The sequence below is a fragment of the Pteropus medius genome, unplaced genomic scaffold (assembly GCF_902729225.1).
Source record: "Pteropus medius unplaced genomic scaffold, Ma_sr-lr_union100, whole genome shotgun sequence".
Taxonomy (NCBI): Eukaryota; Metazoa; Chordata; class Mammalia; order Chiroptera; family Pteropodidae; genus Pteropus; species Pteropus medius.
In genome coordinates this window covers 8,452,301-8,474,594 of record NW_024349799.1, presented here as the reverse complement: position 1 = coordinate 8,474,594, position 22,294 = coordinate 8,452,301, and the positions used below count along the sequence as shown (strand labels likewise).

The 22,294-nt window shown below is 48.9% G+C and overlaps 1 protein-coding gene across 4 annotated transcripts; it reads right to left on the bottom strand.

The window, feature by feature from the left end:
• Nucleotides 1-291: 291 nt before the first annotated feature.
• On the bottom strand, nucleotides 292-21,955 carry MMP28 (matrix metallopeptidase 28). 4 transcript variants are annotated; one of them, XM_039885941.1, is made up of 8 exons: nucleotides 21,510-21,936; nucleotides 12,004-12,083; nucleotides 11,592-11,779; nucleotides 6,350-6,574; nucleotides 4,118-4,363; nucleotides 2,614-2,763; nucleotides 2,127-2,294; nucleotides 292-1,275 (listed from the first exon to the last, which is right to left on the bottom strand). In XM_039885941.1, exons 1-8 carry the CDS (start codon nucleotides 21,618-21,620, stop codon nucleotides 881-883), a joined length of 1,563 nt encoding a protein of 520 aa, XP_039741875.1. In that variant the 5' UTR covers nucleotides 21,621-21,936; the 3' UTR covers nucleotides 292-880. The 4 variants fall into 4 exon arrangements, with proteins under 4 accessions (XP_039741875.1, XP_039741876.1, XP_039741877.1 ...); XM_039885942.1 differs by lacking the exon at nucleotides 6,350-6,574 and having other exon boundaries at nucleotides 21,510-21,940; XM_039885943.1 differs by lacking the exons at nucleotides 292-1,275; nucleotides 2,127-2,294; nucleotides 2,614-2,763; nucleotides 4,118-4,363; nucleotides 6,350-6,574 and adding an exon at nucleotides 8,452-8,877 and having other exon boundaries at nucleotides 21,510-21,955.
• Nucleotides 21,956-22,294: the final 339 nt, after the last annotated feature.

The following is a 22,294-nucleotide window of genomic DNA, read 5'->3' as shown; positions in this document are numbered from 1 at the left end:
CGTCTGCAGCAGTTCAGACCTCCAAAGAGGCCCCTGTCCTCTCCCTGCCACACATGATTCTCCATTTGGCCTGGGGGGTGAGAGGGGGCAAGGACATTTTGCTTTTTGAGGAAAGGACCCTTCTCCCTCCCCTCCCTCTCTCTCACTCTCTCTCTCTCTCTCACACACACACACACACACACACACACACACAGTCCTCTGGTTATGGCTTGGCAGGAAAAATATGGTCTCCACTTCCCCCAGCATCCATGCCCACCTGCTCCTACGTGAAACCATTCCAAGGTAAGCTGATTTGTTCATCCCGGCCCACCATTGGGACACCTCTTTATTTCAGCCTCCCACAAAAAGGCCTACATCAGTCTCTCTCTTGCTCTGGGTCCTGAACCCCCTGAGGGCCTCTGATGTTGGAGACCCTTGTACCCAACACAACCAGGCTTCTTGGGGGTAGGGCCTCTGATTAAATATGTCACAATTCTCCAAGAGGTCCTAAGGGGAAGGCGACAGTCTTGTAAAGTGGTCTCAATCTCTCTGTTGAGATTTGCATCCTTCCTGGTTGCACAGAGCTGCAGCCTCATAGACAGGAACTGCACCTTTAGAAGAAATGAAATCTCCAAAGCTTGGAGAAGAGTCCTTGAGGAAAAGGCCATGGAGTCTGGGACCCTTTTTGGCTTCTCCTTGGATTGATCCCAGTCCCACCTCCATGTGGTAGGGACAGCACAAAGACAATGCCACATTCTTCAGGGAACAAACACAGACAAACTTCTTTGCTGGGTCTTCTGCAGGGAGGCACAGAGGCTTCTGAGACAGGTTCTGTCCCTGGGGCAGGAGACACATGTTGGCCATGAGGGCACCAACAGTTCAGTAAGAGGCGGAGGCGTCTTCAAAACAAGGCACCCCCTGAATTGGCATGCCAGCAGCCCATCCAAGGTAGCTCTGCCGCCCAGCGGCCCGAGGCCGTCGCCTGCAGTTTGGCCTGATCGAGGCGCCAGTAGTGGTCATCTCTGAAGAAGATGACCGAGCCGTCTGGCCGGGGCAGGGCGCCACTGACCTCTTCAGGTACACCACCCCAGTCCTGCAGGCCTCGGGGGTAGTAGGGCTCCACCTGCAATCCCCCTCGGGCCAGCACATAGTAACGGGCACCCTTGAAGAGGACAAGGCGGCTCAGAGGAGGGAAGAAGAGGGCCGCATCGGGGTGGCGGGGCAGGCCCCCTGCCCGGCACAGCTGTGGCGAACTCCACACTGGCTTGGGGCCCTGAAACCTCCAGCATCGACTCCCTGTAGGGCATTGGGAGAGTCAGGGTGAGCTGGCAGCTATCACCCTTTGGTCCTCCATCCCACCTCTGTCTACAGATTCCCCTACTCCCTCTTGTGTTGGAGTCCAAGGTGGTTAGTATTCATGATAATTAAAATGGATCATACTAATACTTAGTTATAAACAGTAGTGGAGGGAATTGTTGTGGCCTAAATGTCCAGCAGGTGTCAGCGAAGAGCAGATAGCCCTGAAGGGACCTATCTACCCACTTCTTGGGTAGCAGGATCTCCTCCCTGGATTCTAGAGAAGGCCATGGGTTTTCTTCAGTGCCATTACCACTAATAATTTTAGTAGGGCAAGGAGTTGTTTTGTTCACTACTGTATCCCAACCATGAACTAGGCACAGAAGGCACTCAATATCTGTTGAATGAATGAATGGGCACTGTTTACTGAAGTAATATACTGTACACTCCTCAAACATCATGTTCTTTTCACCCTCCTACCCCAACGAACCTGAGAGGCTGTTTTCCCCATTCAAGAAATTTAAGCTCCAAGAGTTAAGTGACATGTTCCACTTCACACAGCCAGGGTTCCAAGGAAGGTATGACTTTCCACTGAATGCAGAGCTCAGGAATGATCCTCTGCTTCTTTCTAGAAGCTGCTCTGAAACTGTCCCACCCTCTCTAGGACAACTTTGACACACACGCACACACACACCTCACCTCCCCAATCCACCACTGAAGGAATCTCCTGATCGAGTTTCCTGGGGCCACAAGTTCAGACTGGAATCGAGATGCCTCCCCATCTTTTGACCTTGGGCAGGACACCTTCCCTCTCTAGGTCTCAATTTTCTCATCTGCCCCAGGGCCGGTACCTTTGAAGAAGTAGAAGTCTCCATCCTCCAAAGACACTGCAGCTGCCTCAATGTGGGGTGGCAGCCCAGCCCACCTTTCCTGCAGTGGGTGGGGCTCTGAGATGTTGCCATCAGCTGCTACTTCCCAGAAGTGGTTCCCTTGAAAAATGTACAGTCGCCCTTGCCTGTCTGCTCAGAGACACAAGAGAGAGTTGAGCAGTAACCATCAGCCTCCTGCCTTCTTTCCAGGAGAGGTGCTTTCCTAGAACCCAGCTTCCCGAACTGTTGAGAGAGGGATGTAGTGTGCACAGTTGGGGCAGAGGGGAAAGTGCACAGGAGGAAGCAGTGTTTTGCTTGGCTTGGGCTTGCTACCCTGCAGAATGCTCATGGCTTGGAATTTCTGGATTTTATAATTCATGCCTCCAACTTTGAACTCCAGCTCTGGAGACCCCTGGAGATGTGGGGGAGGAGGGAAAAAGGAAGTAAGGCATGGAGGGCACCATCTTACCTATAGTAATGGCATCGAAGGAAGAGTGGCAATATTTAGGACCCCGGGTTTCAGGACTCCTTTCCCGGGGTCTGTGGGGATCCCAGGCCTCGAAGTCAGTGAACAGCTTTCCTGGGAGCTGGATGGCCACAGAGCCTCCTTGGGGCTTCCCTTCATGGAGAAGAAGAGGGAGAGAGGCACACAGGTTGGGGGTGTGTGTTGAGGGCTCAAGACCTCTCCCCACCCCCACCTGGTTCCTTTTTTCATCATCTGATATGAGGGGCAGGGAAGTGGGGGTTGGTGGCTTCAGAGCTGTCCTTGGTTGTTGGTGTTAACCATAGCCCTAAACTCAGAAGTCCTGTCCTATTGAACAGTCTGAGAAAGAGGAACCTACCGAGATAAAATTGGAGCAGGGGACCAAACAAGGGTTTGGAACTAAGAAGCACAGAGGGTCCTCTTCTCTGAGTCCTGGACAAAGCAGATGGCATGAAGGCAGAGTTTAGGGGCCCATGCTGTGATAATTATACCACTTATAAATTATATCACTATACTTCACTTATGAGAGTGAGGCAGAGTCCAATACGCTTAGAATTTGGCACCAGCTCCTGAATCCTAGACTGTAACTTCCTAGCTGTGTAATCTCGGACAAGTTGCCTGTCCTCTCTGATCTCCATTCTCCTTGTCTGTGGACAAAAAGATACATCATGAGTGTGTTGTGACTGAGTTAAACGCCTGGCCCATGGTAGACATTCATGAAATAGCAGCTGTCACTATTACATTTGTGTGGGTTTCTTAAGCTACAAAGCATGTTGATACCCACTAGTACAACAGCCCTGTGAGGTAAGCAGGACCTCAATTATTATCTATTTTCTCAGAAGTTAAAACTGAAGGCTCTCAGAGGGGAAATGCTTTGCCCCAAAGCAACTACTAATCAGGAATGGAACAGATACTTTGGACTCAGGGCTCCTGGCCCTGCCCACCACACCATACACGCTGAGGGAGGTAGACCAGGCGCTGTGTGGGGCCTGGAGTCCAAGCAGGTCTCTGGGTGGCAGCGCTAGTTAGTTTAGTCAGGGGGAGAATCCCCTGTTTGAGTCCACTACCAGGCAGAGGCCGGGCTTTGGGGTTAATACGCATCAGCGTCATGGAGGGGAAGGATGATAGAAAGCGCAGCTAGGAGCGGGAATGGGGAAGAGGTGGGACCGATTATTCGGTCCGGGTGACCGGGCAGGAATGTGAGAGGAACCGCCGAGGCCAGGAGTTGGGAATCGGAATCGGAACGCAAAGGAGGACTGCACAGGAATTGGCTGGGATTGACAGAGGGTAAGCATGGAGGGGAAAGGAACCAGACGTTTTTCAGATTGGAGGCAGCCTTAGGCTTCAGAATTTGGAAGGACCTACGTAACGCGGGAGGCGGATTCCTGCGCTTAGAACGGGGGATCCGATTTGAGGAGCGGGTACTCAAGTACTGCAGGGATGGGACCGGTGGTGGGCACAGCGGGTGAGGAGAGTCGGGGTGGCTCACCATACAGGGTCTGCACCGCCAGCACGTCGTCCCAGCTGAGCAGCGCGTCGCGGCCCAGCCTCTTGTAGTAGGGCGCCATGAGCGCGCGCGGCGCGGGCGAGTGGGTCAGGCCGAGCGTGTGGCCGATCTCATGCGCCAGCACCACGAACAGGTTGCGCCCGCGGCGGCGGCTCAGGGACCAGCGCTCGTCTCGGTCGAAGTGCGCTTCGCCACGGCGGGGCAGGAAGGCGTGCGCCAGGGCGCCCCCTGCAGGCGGCGCAGAGGGTCAGGATGAGTCACCTCCTGAGACGCCCCCAAGTTCCCACCGCCCGGAGCAAATGCTATTCGGGTGAATGTGTGGCTGTTTTCTGCTGCATAATTTCCCTTGTAATTAAGTCTGCCAGAAGCAGTGAACACATGACCAGGATGTGGGGTATTGACACCTATGAGACAGAGTGTTGTACATACAGCATAGGGCCAAACTGCCTGGGTTCCAACCTTGTTTTTACCATTTACTAGCTGTGTGACCTTGAGCAAGTAGCTTGACCCCTCCGAGTCTTAGCTTCCTGACGTGGAAATGGGAGTGATGATAACGAAGTTCTTTCTCACAGGGTTGTTCTGAGGATTAAAAAGGAACGTATCTGTGTATGTTACATGTAATGCTTAGTCCCTACCACATAACAAATGCTACATAGGAATGATTTTCAAAAAGATGTAGGAGTCGATATAATGGTTATGCAAGAATGGGGCATGATGGGACCTTCTCAGCTGTTGATAAACTTGCTTCTTGATCTGGGTTTGGCTGTGTTTATGTGTATGAAGAATTTAATAAAAAGTATATATATTCTTGCCTTGCTTCTGCCAGGGCCCCTCTGTGGGTCTCTACCTCCCAGCTTGTAATAGGAGTGAACAGAGCGAGTTGGGCTGCATCAATGATTCTCAAGCTTGTATCATGCCCCAGATGGAGCTTATCAGTTATGCAATTTTCAGGGCCCTGCCCCTCACAATTCACTTTCTGCAGGGGCATGGGTCAGCAAAGAGCACTGTGATAATGTCAGCCTGGAAGCCTATTGAGGGTCCCTCCAGCGTTGCCTTCTTGGAACCCAGGCCAACTGAGACCAACAAAGTTCTGGAGGCTGCCATTAAAGGAGAGCCTCATGGGCCATGGAGAGTTGGCCATGTGCAGGAGGAATACATACCTCTTATTTTGAATGTGCTTTGAGCAATGTTAGCCCTTTCTGTTCAGCTCTCACAATAATCCTGGGAGACAGATGGACAGGTTTTCTACTAAACTCAAAAAGACAAAACAACTGTCCCAAATCAGAGAGCTGACTCCCAGTCCAGCGCTCTTTACTATCAGGTTCCATCTGGGTGGTATGAATATAAACATCTCACTCATGTAGATATCATGAGTGAAACGAGTTACATGCAAACACATGTGTGTCCTACATGTGGATTCTTGAAAAGCCTAGATTTCTCCCAGTCCTACCCTGGTCCTGGCAGCAGGTCCTGGAAGTGGGCTTTGTTCTGAGTGGGCCTGATGGAAAGCAGAAGAAGGCAAGAAAGTGGGGACCCATGTTCCCAAGCCATACAAGGGCTTAAGTACCTACTTGAAGGGGTCTGATCAGGTTTCTTTCCTCAATAATGGAGAGGATTAAAAGGATGTATAGATAGTCTGAATTTAGGTTCTGAAGTCCCAAGTTGGGCAAAATGGAAGGAAAGTAGTTTAAATTACAGCCAGAAGCCTTCAGGTTGGGGGCAAACAGGAAAACCTTCTGATCTGGGCTGTGGTTACGTTAAGCGCTTCTGTGGCAGGCAGGGTGTAGAATGCCTTTGTCCTGTGGCAATGACTATGGTTGTGTGTAGGGGGCGGGCAGGAGTAGGATAGTGGTGGCCTCTGGATGTTTTTAGATCCTTGGTCTGCAGAACATCCACTTCTGGAGAATAAGAGAGGCACAGGCTTGTCTAGAGGCAAGGAATGGATGACAGGATCTCAGAAGTTTCTCCCAGAATAGACAATACTCTTCAGAGTTTGCAAAGCACTTTGCATGCAGAACCTCATCTCACTGTCCCTTCAGCCATGTGGTACATAATAGGGCAGGGACATTGTTCCCATTCTATGGATGAGGAGAATGAAGGGGGATGCAGCTTGGCCAAGGTCACAGAGAGAGTGAATGCTCCATTGCCTTCCACAGACTACCTCTCCCAGTTGGGTTTCCCTCCTGCCACGTGGGAGAGGCTCTGTGTCAGCACCTGGGCCGTCGAAGGCATTGCTCAGCCCATCGTTGTGGTCCCCTTGGAAGAAGGTGAGGCGGATGTCAGCAGGGCCTGTGGCTGGGGCTTCCCAGAACTCCAGTGCTGAGACGTTGCTCCACAGCTGGAAGGCGGCATGCACGGCCCCCCGAACTGCTGGTTCAGGCAGGTGCTGGGGCCAGTTCACCAGGCGGTAGGAGAGATGCTGCTTGTACCACTTGTTGCCTGCCACCCAGAGAGGCTGCATCAGTCATACCTGTTGCAAAGCCTGGGGCTGGTTCCTGGGGACACATATGATGGGGAGATAGGCCTACCCCTCAAGGAGCCCCTAATCTGGTAGGTAAGACATAGCCCTTGCCTTGGGAAGCCCCCTACTTGGTTGGGGAGACACTGCTCTTAGACAGATAGGACTACACTTATCCCGATGAGTCCCCAGTCTAGTGGCTTGGCCTGAGGGAGATGCGACCTCTGTCCAGGAAAAGCCTCCGACCTGAAGGACCCTCTGGTCTAGGGTTTTCTTCTCCTCAGCCTGGGCTGAGCCTGAAAACCACTCTGTACCTCTTGCTGCTGGCAGCAAATCCCAGCCTCTACCCACCATGGTCCCAGCCATGGCTGCCCCTTAACCCCTCCTCTCCACCCCTCCTGCTGCCTCCCTTTCCAGGGCCTGGAGGCTGCACTGACCAGGAACTACAAGATCCATTTATTTGGGATCCTTCCCTGACCCTTTACCCTCCCCTTAACTTCCTCAGGGACTCTAGAAAGCTCTGAGGTGAAAATAAATAAGAACAAAGGGTGTGTTTTGTCACTGACCAAGAGAAATTTTTCCATCTCCACTTAGTTAAGTGTTTCTATTCCTTTGTCCAAAACCACAATTCCTTCCGGAGGCCTGAGACGCAGGCCTCTTGCCAGAGCCCCAGGTCAGCTAGTCTGGGTCCAGCTGCAGCTCACCACACACCCAGGACCAGGGTGCTTAGAAGGCCCCTATTCTATTTTTCACAGACCATTTCTGAGCTCTGTGAGCTCAGGGGCTGAGATCGTGGTCACAGGTGGAAAACTCACAGCTCGAAGGCAGAACTTCTATACCCAGAAGCACACAAGAATCATGTTGTCTTTCAAGTCTCAGTTTCCCAAATGGACCTAATCCCTGGGGCATGGGTAACAAGTGGGCAGGGCAGGACTGGTTGTGCTAGGAGACCAGGCCAGAGGGCACAGCCCCCTCTCCCCTCGGTGGGGCAGCTGAAGGTTCAGGCCTCCTGCCCCTTTGTCCCGGGCATGTCCTTGCCTGAACCAGCAGGACTGAAATCATGGAAGTTTAGCCATCTCCTTACACAACCTCTCCTCTATTTTGGGGAAATTGAGACCAGGGGAAGGGACCTCCCCAGGGTCACAGACTGATGCTGACACTTAATTCAGTGCACTTTCCACTATACCACACAGAAAAGCAGGCACATTTACTAAGGCTTGAGACTTATAAATTTGCCTAAACATCGCTCCTTTGGGTCAAAGCAGGGTCTCTGTGTGAGCTAAAATTCTCCAGATGGAAGGGAGGGTCTTAGCACAAGAGCAAAGAGCCCTTTCCATTCCCCCATCCCCCGTGGAAGTGAGGGAGGGGAATGTCCCTTCCCCACCCCTGAGCCAAACTCCATTCAAGGCAATGTTGCCTCCCTGGGCCTGTTTGGCCTGGCAGCCACCCAACCCCTCCCAGCCAGTGACCAGCCCTCAGGGAGGGAAGAGGGAAGGATTCTAAGGGAGGAAAGGCCAGGCATCCAGAGGCACCGCCCAAGGGTTCACTATATGCCAGTAATGCTTCTAGTGCATTATAAGTTTTTGCTGGGCACTGGGTGCTGGGCTTTCATATTCCACTGTGGGTAAATGACTCCCAGCTTCCCCCCTCACCAACCTTCAGGCTTCTAGAAAACTATGAGGCAGCTCCTTCTGATTCTTTCCAGCTAAGGTGCCCCTTACTCCAAGGGCAGGAAATGGGGAAGGTGGGCAATTCTCTTTCTCACTCTAGGAAGCCAGTGAAGGTGACACCTTGCAGGATAAAAATTCTCTGTGAAACTGTGTGTGTGTGTGTGTGTGTGTGTGTGCGTGCATGTGTGCGCGCGCGCGCGTGTTTGCAGGGTGAGGGGGGAGGATAGAGAGGACAACTAGGAACAGGAGTTGAGAGAAAATGACTAATTTTCCTTGTGAGGGGAGCAGGGTGGTGGGTTGTTGGTGTGCCTGCCAGGAAGAAAGAAACCTCCAGATAGCAGGCTGCGCCCCCTCCCCTGTCTTCTAGATTTATGTCCTTGAAGCAGGCCGGCCACTTCAGGCCCCATCCCAAACTCCTGGCCATGCAGGGCTGGTTTCCATGGTGATCTCTAGGCCACATTAGCACCTTGCATGCCGCCCCGCCCCCTGCCGCATTTGCTCCAAAATTCAAAAAGGGAACCGTAAAGGACAAGGAGATAGGGCGGGAGAAGAGCTAGATTCTTTGCTTGGGGAGGATGTTGGCTGGAGTCGTGACTCCCAATAGGCAACTAATGCTGTGGAAAGAACAAGAGTTGGAATTTAGTACCTCTACTTACAACTTCTCATAATAAATTATGGAATTCCTCCAAGCCTCAGTTTCCTTATTTGCAAGTTGGAGTTGATAAGACTTACCTCATGGTAAAAATGAAATAGCAATGGGAAGCTGCCTGACATGTGCTGGGTGCTCAGTATCCATTCCCTTCCTCCTTTCTACCCCATTTGCACCCCTATGCTCCCCACCAACCAGCTCTGTGAGGGAGCATGGGAGATTGAAAAATCAGCCCTGCATGCACAGAGGGGAGAAGACACTTGGAATGAGGTTGCCAGATTTAGCAAATTAGAATACAGAATGCCTGGTTACATTTGAATTTCAGGTAAACAACAAATAATTTTCTTAGTATAAGTATATAAAAACAAAACAATTATTTGTTGTTCATCTGAAATTAAAATTTAACAGGAGTCCTGTATTTTATCTGGCAGCCGTACCCTAGAGCCCAGCTTCATCAGAATAGCATTCACCCACATAGTGAAAAGTCACTGGCCTAGGAATCCACATCATTTTTTAAGCACCTACCCATATTCTGGGGTTTCCCACATCTGGAATCTCACTTAATCCTCCCAACAAGAAGGTTTGGCTATACTCTGGCTATGTGGCCCTGCCTGGGAAAGTTGCCTAAGCTCTTTGTTCATAAGTTTGCCCATCTGTAAACAAGGATTATAATGGTATAAAGGTTTGACCCTATCTCATAGGGTCGTTATGGGATTAAATGAGTTAATCCACTTAGAACCATTCTTGGCACATCATAAATGTTCAGTTTAACTGTTATCATTACATTTTCTTTCCTAAGGCATAGGAAGTGCTCAGTGCCTGCCAAGCCCACAGCTTCTTTCTAGGTTATGTCTTCCCACCCAGGAGGTGAAGGAAGTGAAGCTGCCGTGGGTCATGTTGTGACCAAGAGGGAAATTCTCTGTCTAATCTGGCCACTGCTGTCTGGCCCAGGGGTCAGTGCCAGACAGTGAAATGGGGCTCTGCTGGTGGGGGTGAGGCCACTTGCCTGGGAGGTACCTTAGCCCAACTCTCTTTCCAAAAGAGATGCTCCGAATTGGACAGTGACAGACTCCATCGGAGTTTTCCTTTGGGCATGAAAAGATGAGATGCTGCCAGAAGAAAGCATCCCGAGTGCTCAGGTCACATCCTGAACGTCCAGGAAGTATCATCCCAATTCTCCATGAGACCATCTCCAGTCTGGAAGTGCCACTGCTGAGTCTGTGTCTGGGGCTGCCCCATTTCCCACTGTATTCTCACAAGCCTTTCCCCTTGGTAAACAGGGTCCATCTCTCTTCTGCAACCTGAAGGGGCCTGTGTCTCAGATGAGGAAACAGAGCAAAGTGACAGCTCAGGTCACACAGCTGATGAACCTAGAGCCCCAGCTCCGGGAACACTGCTCTTCCTGCTCTACCAGGGTCTCTTTGCTCACGCTGCTCTTCCCTTCTATCTTGTCCTTCTCCTCTGCTGCCCAGAAACACAGCAGTCAGTACTGGGGATGGAGTGGGTGGACTGGACTGGCAAACACCTGGAAAAAGCTATCCTCTAACAGCTGAGGGGAAATATCCGCAATTTCCTTTTGAATTAGCTAAGAAATAAAAACAAATTATGCGCCTTCTGTCTTGTTCACAATGAATATTGTTGGTAAAAGCAGTTAATGCAAATTCAAAGAGGCAATAGCCCAAAGTGCTCACGGTAAAATTAATTATTGAAGAAAACCTGACTAAACAACCCCATCTTGTTAGAAATCTTGAAAACTGAAAAAAATTGATCAGAGAAAATTAGACTTACTAAAAAAATCAAGATGTTAAAATCACACAAAAAAATTTTTTAAATAAAATTACACAGAGCAAAACTTGTAAATGATGAAGAATTGACAGAAGAATAAATATCTTTATAAATCTTAGATCTGTAACATTTGACCCTGGAAGGTTGGATTTGGTCAAACAAGGAGGAAGAGGAGGGGGGAGAAAGGGGAAAAAACCCCCCAAAACTATAGAAGGAAAACCACAACAGTAGGATCTGTAGTGTATAAAATGATAAAATGTTCAGAAGAGGCAAATCCATGGAGACAGAAAGGAGTTTAATGGTGGCCAGGAGCTGGGGGGAAGGGGAAATGGGGAGTGACTGCTAATAGGCATGGGGTTTCTTTGTGAAGTGAGGAAGATGTTCTGGAATTCGATTGTGGTGAAGGTTGCACAATTCTGTGAATATACTAAAAGCCACTGGATTGTACACTTTAAATGGGTAAATTGTATGGTATGTGAATTATATTTCAATAAAGCTGTTAAAAATGTGCCATGGACAAAATAAAACTGATTGATGAATTATATCTTTGTTGAATAATTCTTATGAAAAAGAATCAATTCTAATGAAAATAACTGCAGTAATATATACAGGAAAAATGTTGGCAATAATTTGACTGCCCTGTATAGCAAACTGATCAAAGAATTAAGTGGGCTTGATGAGGTTTGCTCTGAAAAATACTTGTACAATGAAAATTCATCAGCATAGGTATAATTATGATTTAAACGTCCGTTTTCGCCAACATGGCCCTGAAGTTGGAGAGGTTCTATTTGTCTACTGCTCTCCCCTCCCCTGCCTTAGGCCAAGCAGTTTTTCTGGCCATGGGGCTTCAGGACGGTGAAGAATGCAGCCTAGCTAGATTTTCACAGTGCTCACCTTGTTTTGTAAAACGTTTCTTACGCCTCATTTTGGCCCTCCGACCAGCAAACAGGGTACTGACCCTCTCGGTCCAGGCAGCCTGACTGTCAGTATCTGCAACCCCGCAGCGAGGCCGTGTCATCTGGCGAAGGGTGGCGGGGTCCAGCACACCACTGACAGGCAGCTGGGATACCCACTGGAACTCCCTGTCAGGAGGAATTGAGATAAAGGACCACAAAAGGAGGGTGAGTGGTAGGAGTGAGGGCAGGGAACTGCCCTGGAGACAGCAGGAGGCTGGGACTGGGGCGGAAGGGAGCAATGGAGCATGACCCTCTGGAAACACGTGGGAGGCCAGCCTTCTAGCAGGAGGGAGGAGGCAATCTAAGCTTATACCCCATCACTCACAAGTCCCCTCTATCCCTCGCCCTACCTGATGGCATCGCTGAATTGCATGGATGTGGGAGCTTTGGAGACTTGTTCACTGAGATAGCCATACTTCTCCAGGAATGCCTGGGGGAGAGAGAGAGGTCAGCTGTTCCTATTGTGTGGCATCCTTCCCCCACATTGGTCTCCATGGCATATATGTCATGCTGGTCTCACCCCTTGTCCCAACAGGGTCTATGAGCTATACGGCAGAAAGTCTTGAGATCAAAGTCAGAAGGACGTAAACTCAGTGTTAGGCAAATCCATAGAGATGACTAGCTGGGCAAGTCACTCAATATTTCTGAACCCTAGCTCCCTTACTTCTAAAACTAGCCAAGCAGTCCCTACCCTGCGGATCTCATGGCATTGTCAGGAAGCTGGCAGGCCATGCTGGGCAGGAGAGTTATGGGCTCTGGAGTCAGGCTGGCTTGTGTTTAAATCCCAGTTAGCAAGCTACTTCTCTAAACCCCTGGTTTCTCATCTGTAATATAGGATTAGAAACAAAACCTGCTTTACAGGGATTTTTTTTATGTGTATGTGTATGTACGTGTGAGAAACACAATAGTGAATATAAAGTACTTAGCAAAGTGCCCGCCACCTAGTGGGGGCTCCATACAGAGTAGCTATTATAATATGCATTATGTAGATATGCACTATTCATATACCTCGACTCTGCTCCTGATACAATTCACCTCTCTAGGAAGTTTCCCATTTTGATGGGGAGTTGAGCTGATCACCTGCAGGCTCTGGGATGCATGGACTGAAAATTACTTATCTAATTCTGGCTTCTTCCTGAACAATTCTCCTCTCCCCAGATGCAGATGTATTTAAGGCTCAAGAACAACAAATGCACTTGCCCTCAACCCTATGATTTATATAAACACTTAACTCTCTAGAGAACTACTTTTTGAATCAGAATCCTGCAACTTTCTCCTTTCATTCATGCGTTTGTTAATTCATGCAATGTACTACGTACTTTGCCAGGTACAGCGGTCAACGAGATGTCCCTTAAGGTGCTGATACGGATAGAGACGGACAATAAAAGCACAGATAACAGATAAAGGAGAGCGTTTTGGTGTAATAAAGAAACCGGGTGACGTGATTAAGAATAATTTAGAAAGAAAGTTTACGTCAAAAGGTCAGGCAAGGACCCTCTGAAGAGCTGATGTTTGATCTGAGTTCTAAAGAATGAGAAATAACTAGGTGGGACGTTGCAACGAGGTGGGAAAGGGAGTTTCAAGCAGAGGGAGCAGCGAATGCAAAAGCCCTGAGCTTGGAATGACGTGTATGTAAGGAACAGAAGGAAGGCCGGAGCAGTGAATGAGAAGCAGCAGGGCACGCAATGACGTCAAAGAGAGAGGTGGACTGTCAGCCAGCGTAAGAAATGTGAGTTTTATTTTCATCTTTATGATGGATTAATTGTGGGGAATGAAAGAAAGGGAGGAATCCAGGATGGCTCCTAAATTTTTGCCTTGGAAGGTAATGCCATTTACTGTACGAGGACGTCTGAGGGAGAAACAGCTGGGGTTGCGGGGGTGGAGAAGAGGGGATTAACTCGATGATGCCAAGTGGCACTAGCTGTATGATCTCGGAGCTCAGGGGAGAAGCTGGACTCTCTTAGCATTGTAGATAGATGATGTGAAGCTGTGGACCTGGATGAGATCTCCTAGGAAAATCAATATAAGGAGAAGGTCCCACCATCCAAGTGCCTTTTACTCACTGCCTGCCCTCATATACCTGGAAGCTGCTCTCTCAAGAACTGAGTTCTTGAAAGACAGTGGAGAGAAGTGTGTGACTCATTGTCCTTACCTGTCACCAGTCCTACCCTGAGGGGGAAACAATGTACTTGTAGGCTAGCTGTTTGCCCTTCTCACTGATTAAGCCCCATGAATCGCTTCTTTAAAATGTCACCTCAGCTGCTTATTCTCATACAGACACACATCATCTCTTAATTTTTACCACTCCTTGCTGTGTTGCCTAAACATAAATAATTTTCTGTCTTACTTCTTCTCTTAGTCACTTTTCTGTATTTCTTAACTCCAATCAACTCCAATCATAGCTGCTGCCTCAAGGAAAAGGCACAAAATGGGACTGAAACTAGACACTGAGCCAGGATCTCCAAGCCACTGAGCCAGGATCTGCAAGCCCCTGAGCCTTTGCAAGTATCCAGCTTCCTCTTGGTGGATTTCACTGCATCCATCTTTAATGACCTCCATGTCCTCTTCTCAATAAAGCCACTTACCATAAGGAACCATTATGCTAGGACAATAGAACTTTCCAAGTTCGTTTTATTGTTTTTCTGCAATAATTTATTAGAATTTCAGCACTATTGTTTTCTTTTTTCCCTTTTCTCGTGTACACTATTTTGGGATGCATAATGGATTAAAGGAGTTCTAGTGGCTTTATCTGAAAGATTATTTGCTGCTCAGCATAGTGTGGCATCATGGAATAGCCACTGGGCTTGGAATTCAGAATCTGTTCCCAACCCTGACTCTGCTGGGTGGCCGGGGACAAATTACTTAACCTCTCTGAGCCTCCATTTTCTCATCCATAATGTGAGAACAAGAGTAATTCCACAGAATTCTCCGAAGGATTAAATAAAGCAATGCACATCTAGCATAGTGCCTGGCATATAGTAAATGCTCAATAAACAGTTGATCTAGTTGATTAATCTTAGAGGGAAAATTAATAACAGACTTTTGGAACGCAACCCATCTGTAAGACGGGAACTGCTTTGAACAGGCAGTTACACTTCTGTTCTCAGTTCAGGTGCTCTCTCCCAGAATTGCCTCACCCCAGCCAGGTGCCTGGCTCTTTGCCTAGCCTCCTCCCTTTCCCCTGGTGAGGATGGAGAGAGTGGCTTTTTAAGGGCAGTCAGGGAATTAATGTCTCTTTAGAAGTAGTTTTGCTAAGTAAGTGATTTGGGAGAGATGGGGTCACAGGCCAACAGGCTGGCACTCCCTGTGCTTCTCCCCACAAACCCACCCAGACCTTATCAGGTTGTTGGCTCCAGTTCTGGAACGATGAAGCCTTGGACAGAGGGGGAAGAGGGAGGGGAAATTGACTAGCGGCGTCTCCTGTTTCCTGGCTGGGCCTGTGCCTGGTGCTTTGGAAGACAAGGTAGTTGTGCAGGGTAGGATGAGGGTGGAGATCTTTTTTAGGGTTCCATCAGAGGAGAAGTCTTGAGCCTTTCTCCTGACTTGTCTCTAGGACCTTGTTGGTTGCAAGGCATAGCTGGATTCCCAGGAGGCAGTGAGCACACATCCAGGACACCAGCCAAGAGACACCGAAAGAATGAGAAAAATAAATGTTAAGAATCTGACATTGTATATTTCCATAAAAGCACTGAAGTGTTATCATGGGGCTTATAAGGACTTAAGAACTCCCCTATACTTATTTTATGTTTAATATATCTATATTAAATTTTTTTTTTAATACAAAGTAAGTTCCCCTTGATATCATCAGTGTTGAGTGCTCCAAAGTTCTGTTGAGTGGGCAGACCCATGTGCCTGGTGAGGAGGAGGCAGGCTTGGGACACCCTCTGCTCCTGGAGCTCTCCCTAACCTTCTTCTGTGAGTCCACTTGCTGTGCCTCAGTTTTCCCCTGCAAAAGTGAGAGAAAAACCCTGTCTATATCAGAGCTGGGGTGTGGGGTAGGGGGCAGTGTGGCAAAGGGATCCCAGGAAAAGACACAGGACTGGGAGATGGAGCTCTCATTCTCATCCCAGCTTGTCCCTAACTGCAGTTTTCCTGGGGGCCTGTGTTCTCTCAGGGACTCTCTGAGCTCCACTGCTGGTCACCTGTTCCTCCTTCGCGGAGGTAGTACACAGGCTCCTCCCCTCTGCTTTGCAATTCAAATACCAGGTTTCTGTTCCCTGTTCTCCACCCATTTTCTCTCCTGGGGAGCTCAGGGCTTGAGCTGAGTGGAGAGGAAGTGGGAGGGCTGTGCCCCTTCGGTGATTCACCATGCCTGGGCCTAAAAGCTGATGCCAACCTGCCTCACCTACTTGGTCAGGGCTGGGGCCATTTTCCTGGGGAGTCGCCTCTGAAAAGCCCTAGGAATGGCTGTGGTGCCTGGGTAAAATGAAAACAGTTCTTCCCAGGACCCAGAAAGCTGAATGGAATCGGAACTCTGGGGGTTCTATTCTTGCATCTGTCCTGACTTGTCATGGGAGGGTGTGTAGAGCCCAGCCCATTTAATGCCTGAGGGAAGGGGAAATTCTGGCCATTTCTGAGCAGGGCAAGACTAGCAATAAGGTGTAGCAAAATGAATCCAGGCCTGAGTCAGGAACTCTGAGTCACTGGTCTGGCAGGGCAAGAGCACTGGACGGAGTATCTTGAGTTTTATTCCTGGTGCTGCTGCTAGTTATGTTTCCTTAAGCAAGTCCTGTGCCTCTCTGGGCCTCTTCCATAAAACGAGGAGGTTGGATTAGAGCTAAGTTATATTCCAGGTCTGTCTATTATTACAGCCTTGCGTCTACTACTGATTATCTGTGTGAACTATGACAAAGTTATTTCACCTCTCTGTGCCCTAAAGTATAAAATGGGGGTAAGAATACTGCTTATGTTTCTTATTGGAGAATTGTGAAAATCCATTAGGAAGATGATTTGGGAACGCTTTATGATAATTGTCCCATTAAAAACATTATTTTCCCCTCTGTAGTCACAAAGCTTTCTTGCTGGAAGTCTAGGAAGGACAGCTCCCAGTCTCATGTCCACAGAGTGGCTGTGACAGACACACTCTATATCAAAGAATTGCAGCAGCAAAAATGAAACCAGGAATTTAAAAATTGCAAAATGGCAAGCTTACACAGAAACCATGTTGCTTTACCTATGATTTATTCCATGTCATATTTTTTCCTTATGATTTTAGTCTTCCGTCGTGACTCTATGTGACTGTTTATCACCCAATACATCTTTTACATTATAAGCCAAGTCAAGATGCAAGGGATGATAGTTGGCGTTCTTCCTCGCGTGTCCTATAAATAAAAACGTTTTCTGGTAGTCAGGAGCACAGTGAGCCTTTGACTATTGTAGAGCGTTTAAGGGGATTAAGCCTTCTTTGAGTTTCACAATTATCTTGCAAGAACATAGGCATTTTCAAGATGAAGAAAATAAGTCTCAGGGGAGTGTAGTACCTTGGTAAGGAGTCTCAGTGAGTGACAGAACCATACTTGAGTCTGAATACTCTGACACCTATGCTGACACCTATCCAGGATGTTTTGTTTCACATTTAAATGAGTGACTCAGAGGCTTTAAGACTGAGATAGCAGGGGGCCGAGCTGCTCTCTCCAGTGGGAGATGGCCCTCACATAAGAAAAAGGCAAAACTGGGGGTCTTTCTAACTGGATTCCTTCTGTCTCCTTTATAAGCAGGTCTAGGGGCAGAGCAGAGGGAAGAAGCTGTTCAGGTGGCAGATTCAGCTTTCAATAGAGGCCGGGCTCAGACCTCTCATCACACCTCAAACCAGATTTCTGACAAGCCACAGGTATTCACCAAGACTGAAGCATGTTCCTTCACAAAGACAAACATCTGCTTTCAGGATGCTTTGCTTTTGCTCTCAGACCCTTGAGGTCTACTGAAGGCCTCAGGGCAGTGGGACCAGCTCAGCCTCTTTCCATTATTTTGGGTATAGGTTTGACCTTCTCTCTCTCTGACTCCTTTTCTCTACTCCTCCTTTCCCTTGTCCCTAGTCTCATATTCACAAAGTTCTGTCTGGGTGTAACCTAAATACCTCTTACTGTAATCCCTGCTCCCTCCTTCATTTTCCATCTTTAAAAAAGTTGGAAAATGTTAGCTGGCCAGCCGCCATCCAGACCCCATCTTGTGCTTTTTCTACCATCCAATAACCATGCTGTCAGGATCCATCGTGTTCACGTGGCTTGTGAGGCTAAGTTTAAGGTGCAAAATAATGCCCTAACCAAGGCTGGGTTTAGGGAGAATTAACTACCTGTCTCTTTTTTATTTCTGCTTTTACCACCCAGATTCACTAGATTTCTTGATTTTCAAGCTGGCTTGCCAACTACTTTTCCACCAACTTACGGTCCTTTGGGACCCTTCAGAGCCTCTTCTGCACTTCTATTCATCTTGTACTCATGAGTCACTAAGCTGAGCTCTTGGGAACGGTTTCCACACCCGGGCTTTTGAGTTTCTGACTCACAAAAAGTCAAATGAATGGCTCTGGGGTATGAGAAACAGACACAGCATTGGGGGTGGATGTTTTACAGAAGCTCCAGTGTCTCCCTGGAGAAGCAAACTCCCCGGCTCCTTGTTGTACAGCACATCAGGATAGCTGAGCAGGAGAACAGTGGAAGGGAGGTCCTAGACATACTGCCTGGTTGTTCTAAAGAAGGTCTGAGCAAAGCATCACAGATGGATCCCTTGGGATAGTCTGTGTCGCCCAAGAACAGGGTAGGGCCTGGCTGTGAATAGGAGAGGGGCCAGGGTGATTATGTCATTCATTAACTCTCAATATTGCAACTCAGCAGTAGAGGCCCTTCCTACTCACCAGAGTTGTGAGCAGCCCTAGTTTTCCTAAGTGGGCAACAATGACCTTGTTCATAATGCAGCTTTGTAAGCAGTCTCCTCCCAGGCAAAGCCCACTCTGGAAAGCCCTCAACTTTATTACTTTGTGTTCACACAGGGGACACATGCACACAGGGTACAGGGATACACACAGAGACATGGGAACACAGACACATCCAGACAGTCAGACATAGACACGCAAGCAGACACACAAAGGCATAGGCATACAAACACACCAAAGCCCAAGAATGTTAGCGCTAGAGAGAATATTAAAAGTCATTTAAGAAATTTAACTTATTTTACAGGGGAAACTGCAGCCTGGAGAAGTGAAGGGACTAGCTGAAGGTCATACATCTTGTTTTTATTATTTCTTTTCTTCTATGTCCTGAACTCTGACCTTTGCCCGTGAGCTCAGCAGGACTGCTGTGCTTTGCTGGGGTCTAGCTCCCTGCACTGCAATCAGGGAATTACACCCAAGCAAAAAGCTGGAGTAATCTTAGGGCTCACTTTGTGCGGTTTTCTTATACGGATGGCTGTGGTTCCCTAAATGACCACACAGTAGCTCCTATTCCCATATTTTTCTCACAATATTCCCTCCCCGTGATCTGGGGCGTGCAACTGTTTCAGCCAACAGAATACAGCAGAGGTGATGCTATGCAACTTCCTAGTCTAGGTAATAAAGAGGACACAACTTCTCTCTCTCTTTCTCTCTCTCTCTCTCCCACATTCCACTCCACTCATCCTTGAGACCCAGCCACCATGTTTTGAGGCAGCCCAAACTGGCCCACATGGAGAGAAGAGACCATGTGGATAGACCCACGTGGAGAACTGAGGCCCCCAGCTGACAGCCAACATCAACTACCAGATAGGTGAGTAAACAGCCTTCAGATGATTCCATCCCCAGACATTGCAGAGCAGACACAAGCTGCCCTGATGTGCTCCACAATATCTATGAATGTAATAGATGGTTGTTTTACTTCACCAAGTTTCAGGGCAATTTGTAATGTAGCCAAAGTAACTGCAACACCATCTCAGGAATTATAGCCCTGTGCCGCCTGTTGTCCAATGCTGAAAATAGTTGCCTTACATATTTTGCCCTGTGTTATTGTTTTAGGAGAGCTAGTCACCAAGCCAGGACTTTAATCTGCAGCTCCGTTCTCTAAAATAATGATAAAGATACTAACAACGATATTGAGAGCAACTTTCTTTTATAGACTTCTTTCTTTTTCCTTGGCACTGTGCTGATCTTAATGAGACCACACAATAATCTTGTGAAATAGTTATTATTAACCCCTTTTATACACTGAAACCCACGCAATTGACCATATACAGAAATACATATATATATACTGACAGACAAATTTGCACATAAATGCATACCTATGTACATAGACATATAGGGACACATACACACCTATAACACATTTCCAGAGTTTTTATGCTTTTAGAATGTTTCTCGTTCTCAGAGTTAAAAATCCTCCTCCCCCATTTATGTTAAATACACTGAAAGAGACTTAATCTGCTAAATTTTACATTTCTCAAGTACACCCCAAGATGAAATTCTCTTCATCTTGGGCCACCGCAGGCAGGGGTGGCAGAGATATTGTCTCTGTTTTCTGGCCAAGGGTTGCCTGGGACCTGTACTTGGGGGGAGGTGGAGTGGGACTTTTTAACAAGACTTGGCTTGGCAGACTGAAGCTTTTTCCTGGGCCCACAAGGACTCTGCACTTGATGTTGTAAGATTCTAAGTTCAGAGAAACAAAGTGATTCTTGAAATTGCAAAAGTAAAGAGCGCAGAGCAAAAGACCAGTGCTTGGAAGGGGAGGTGGTGAGGGAGTTTGAGAGAGGACCTCCTTGTTGAAGCAGGGCCATTCTCAGATATTCCAGAGCGGTAGTAGGAACTGGCTGATTGATGGAAGGAAGGGAGATTCAGAGGGCCCTCCTCATTCTGCAGGCTTCTCAAATTCAGCTTGTCTCTTCCAAAGAAGGCAAGTGGGAGGATACTGAGAAGCTCTCAACTGGCAGTTTTAGAGCAGAAATGATGCTCTTAAGGGGCAGGGGGAAGAGTCTTAGGGCAGAGTGCCAGGCTCAGTAATTTAGAATTTATTCACATCTCTTTTCCTTAAAATAGTGGAGACCCCAGTCCTACTCCTAAGAAGAGCTAAGAATACAGAGATCCATCTTTGGGGAAGAAAGAAATGATACTGGTATATTATTACGATCACCTTAATCCAGAAAATAGATGCCCAAGTCCACCCCTACTACCTCGCAAAAAGCTGCAACCTATAGCAAGCAGTTGACTCCAAAGGAGGAAAATGAAATGGGAAATCTTTAAGGTTCACTTCCACCTCCCCACCCCCTATTCTCAAGTTCAGTCCAGAAGCACTGTTTAAAGCTCCTTAGAAGAAACTCTTTTGAGAGTAGTATACCACTCTCACCCATTTTACAGTTGAGGTAACTTGTTCTGAGCTTGGGCACTGACTTGCCCAAGTTGGTCAGCCCCAGAGGCAGCACCCACCCAGGAAGCCAGTTCTGTTACTGGTATTCCAGCCCCGTCAACAGAACCCTCTCCACCGCACCAGTCTGGGGGCCTCTACAGTGTCTGACACTCGTGGAGGGCTCTGGGCATCTGATGAATGAACTGCCAAGTCTCCCCAGCCTAAGAGGTGAGGAACAGTGGCTCCATGCCAAACTGGGATGCAAGGACTCCCTATCTCTCTCAACTTTTGCCTGTCCGTCCCATCTTGTCTCTCCCTCTTGCCCTTGTCCCGGAAAATCGATGCAAATCAATGTGCCTGTGTGGTCCCAGACCTGCCAAGTGGGGAGAATGCTGCCCCAGGCCCTTTGTGTGCAAGTGTGAAGGTTGCAGAGGACAGGGGGAGGGTAAGGCAGATTGTCAGCTCAGATGGGAACGGCTGGGTAGCCTGAAGGCGAAGTTCTGGCCGGTCTCGAGCACGCGGACCCTCTCCGACCCGCACACACCCCTTACCTCCGCCTCCCTGCGTAGCTCCTGGCTTACGCGCTCCGCGAACTGGGCGTCCAGGCCGCCCCAAAGCAGCAGTGGCAGGGCGCGCAGCAGGAGGCCAACACGCGCGGCCATCTCGCCGCAGCCCCTGCGGCGGAGCGCGGGGAGGTGGGGAGTTGAGGCGCGCGGGGAAAACTGCCCCGCGGTCCGCAGTGCCCGGGGCTCCGCGGATGCTCCAGCTCGGCGCGAGGTGAGTAGGTTCCAGGAGTTTGCCAGTGCCGGGGCTTCGCGCTCTGGGAGGTTTCTCTGCCGCGCTTCGCCGGGAGCTGGTCCGAGGTCGTGCAGCTCCGGCTGTGCCTGCTCAGTGGATTGCCGGCCTGGAAACCTAGTAGGCAAGGGAGGAAGGGAGGGAGGAGGGGGCGGGAGCCGGGCACTGCGGCCCCACCCACCCCACTCTGGAACGCGCAGAGGTCCCGGAGCCTCTTCCGCAAGCGGCACCGCCTCTCCGCGTGCCTGAGGACCCGTTCTCTCGCCTGCCACCTCCAATTGAGTCGGATCTGTCGGGGTGGCGGGGGAAGGCAGGGGGCAGGGGAGAGAAGAAGGGTCTTCTCCTGACGGTTGTGGCTACCTAAGACTTCTATAAGAGCGGTCTTGGCCTGAGGGTCATTGATCGTTCAAGCAGGCAAGTAGGGAGAGAGACTCTGGGTGTGAGAGAAAGAGTTTCGGGCTGTGGTCAGAAGAATTGAGTTTAAGTTTCAGATCTGCTTCTTGTGAATCCTGCCTCAACTACCTGCTGGCTGTGTGGTCTT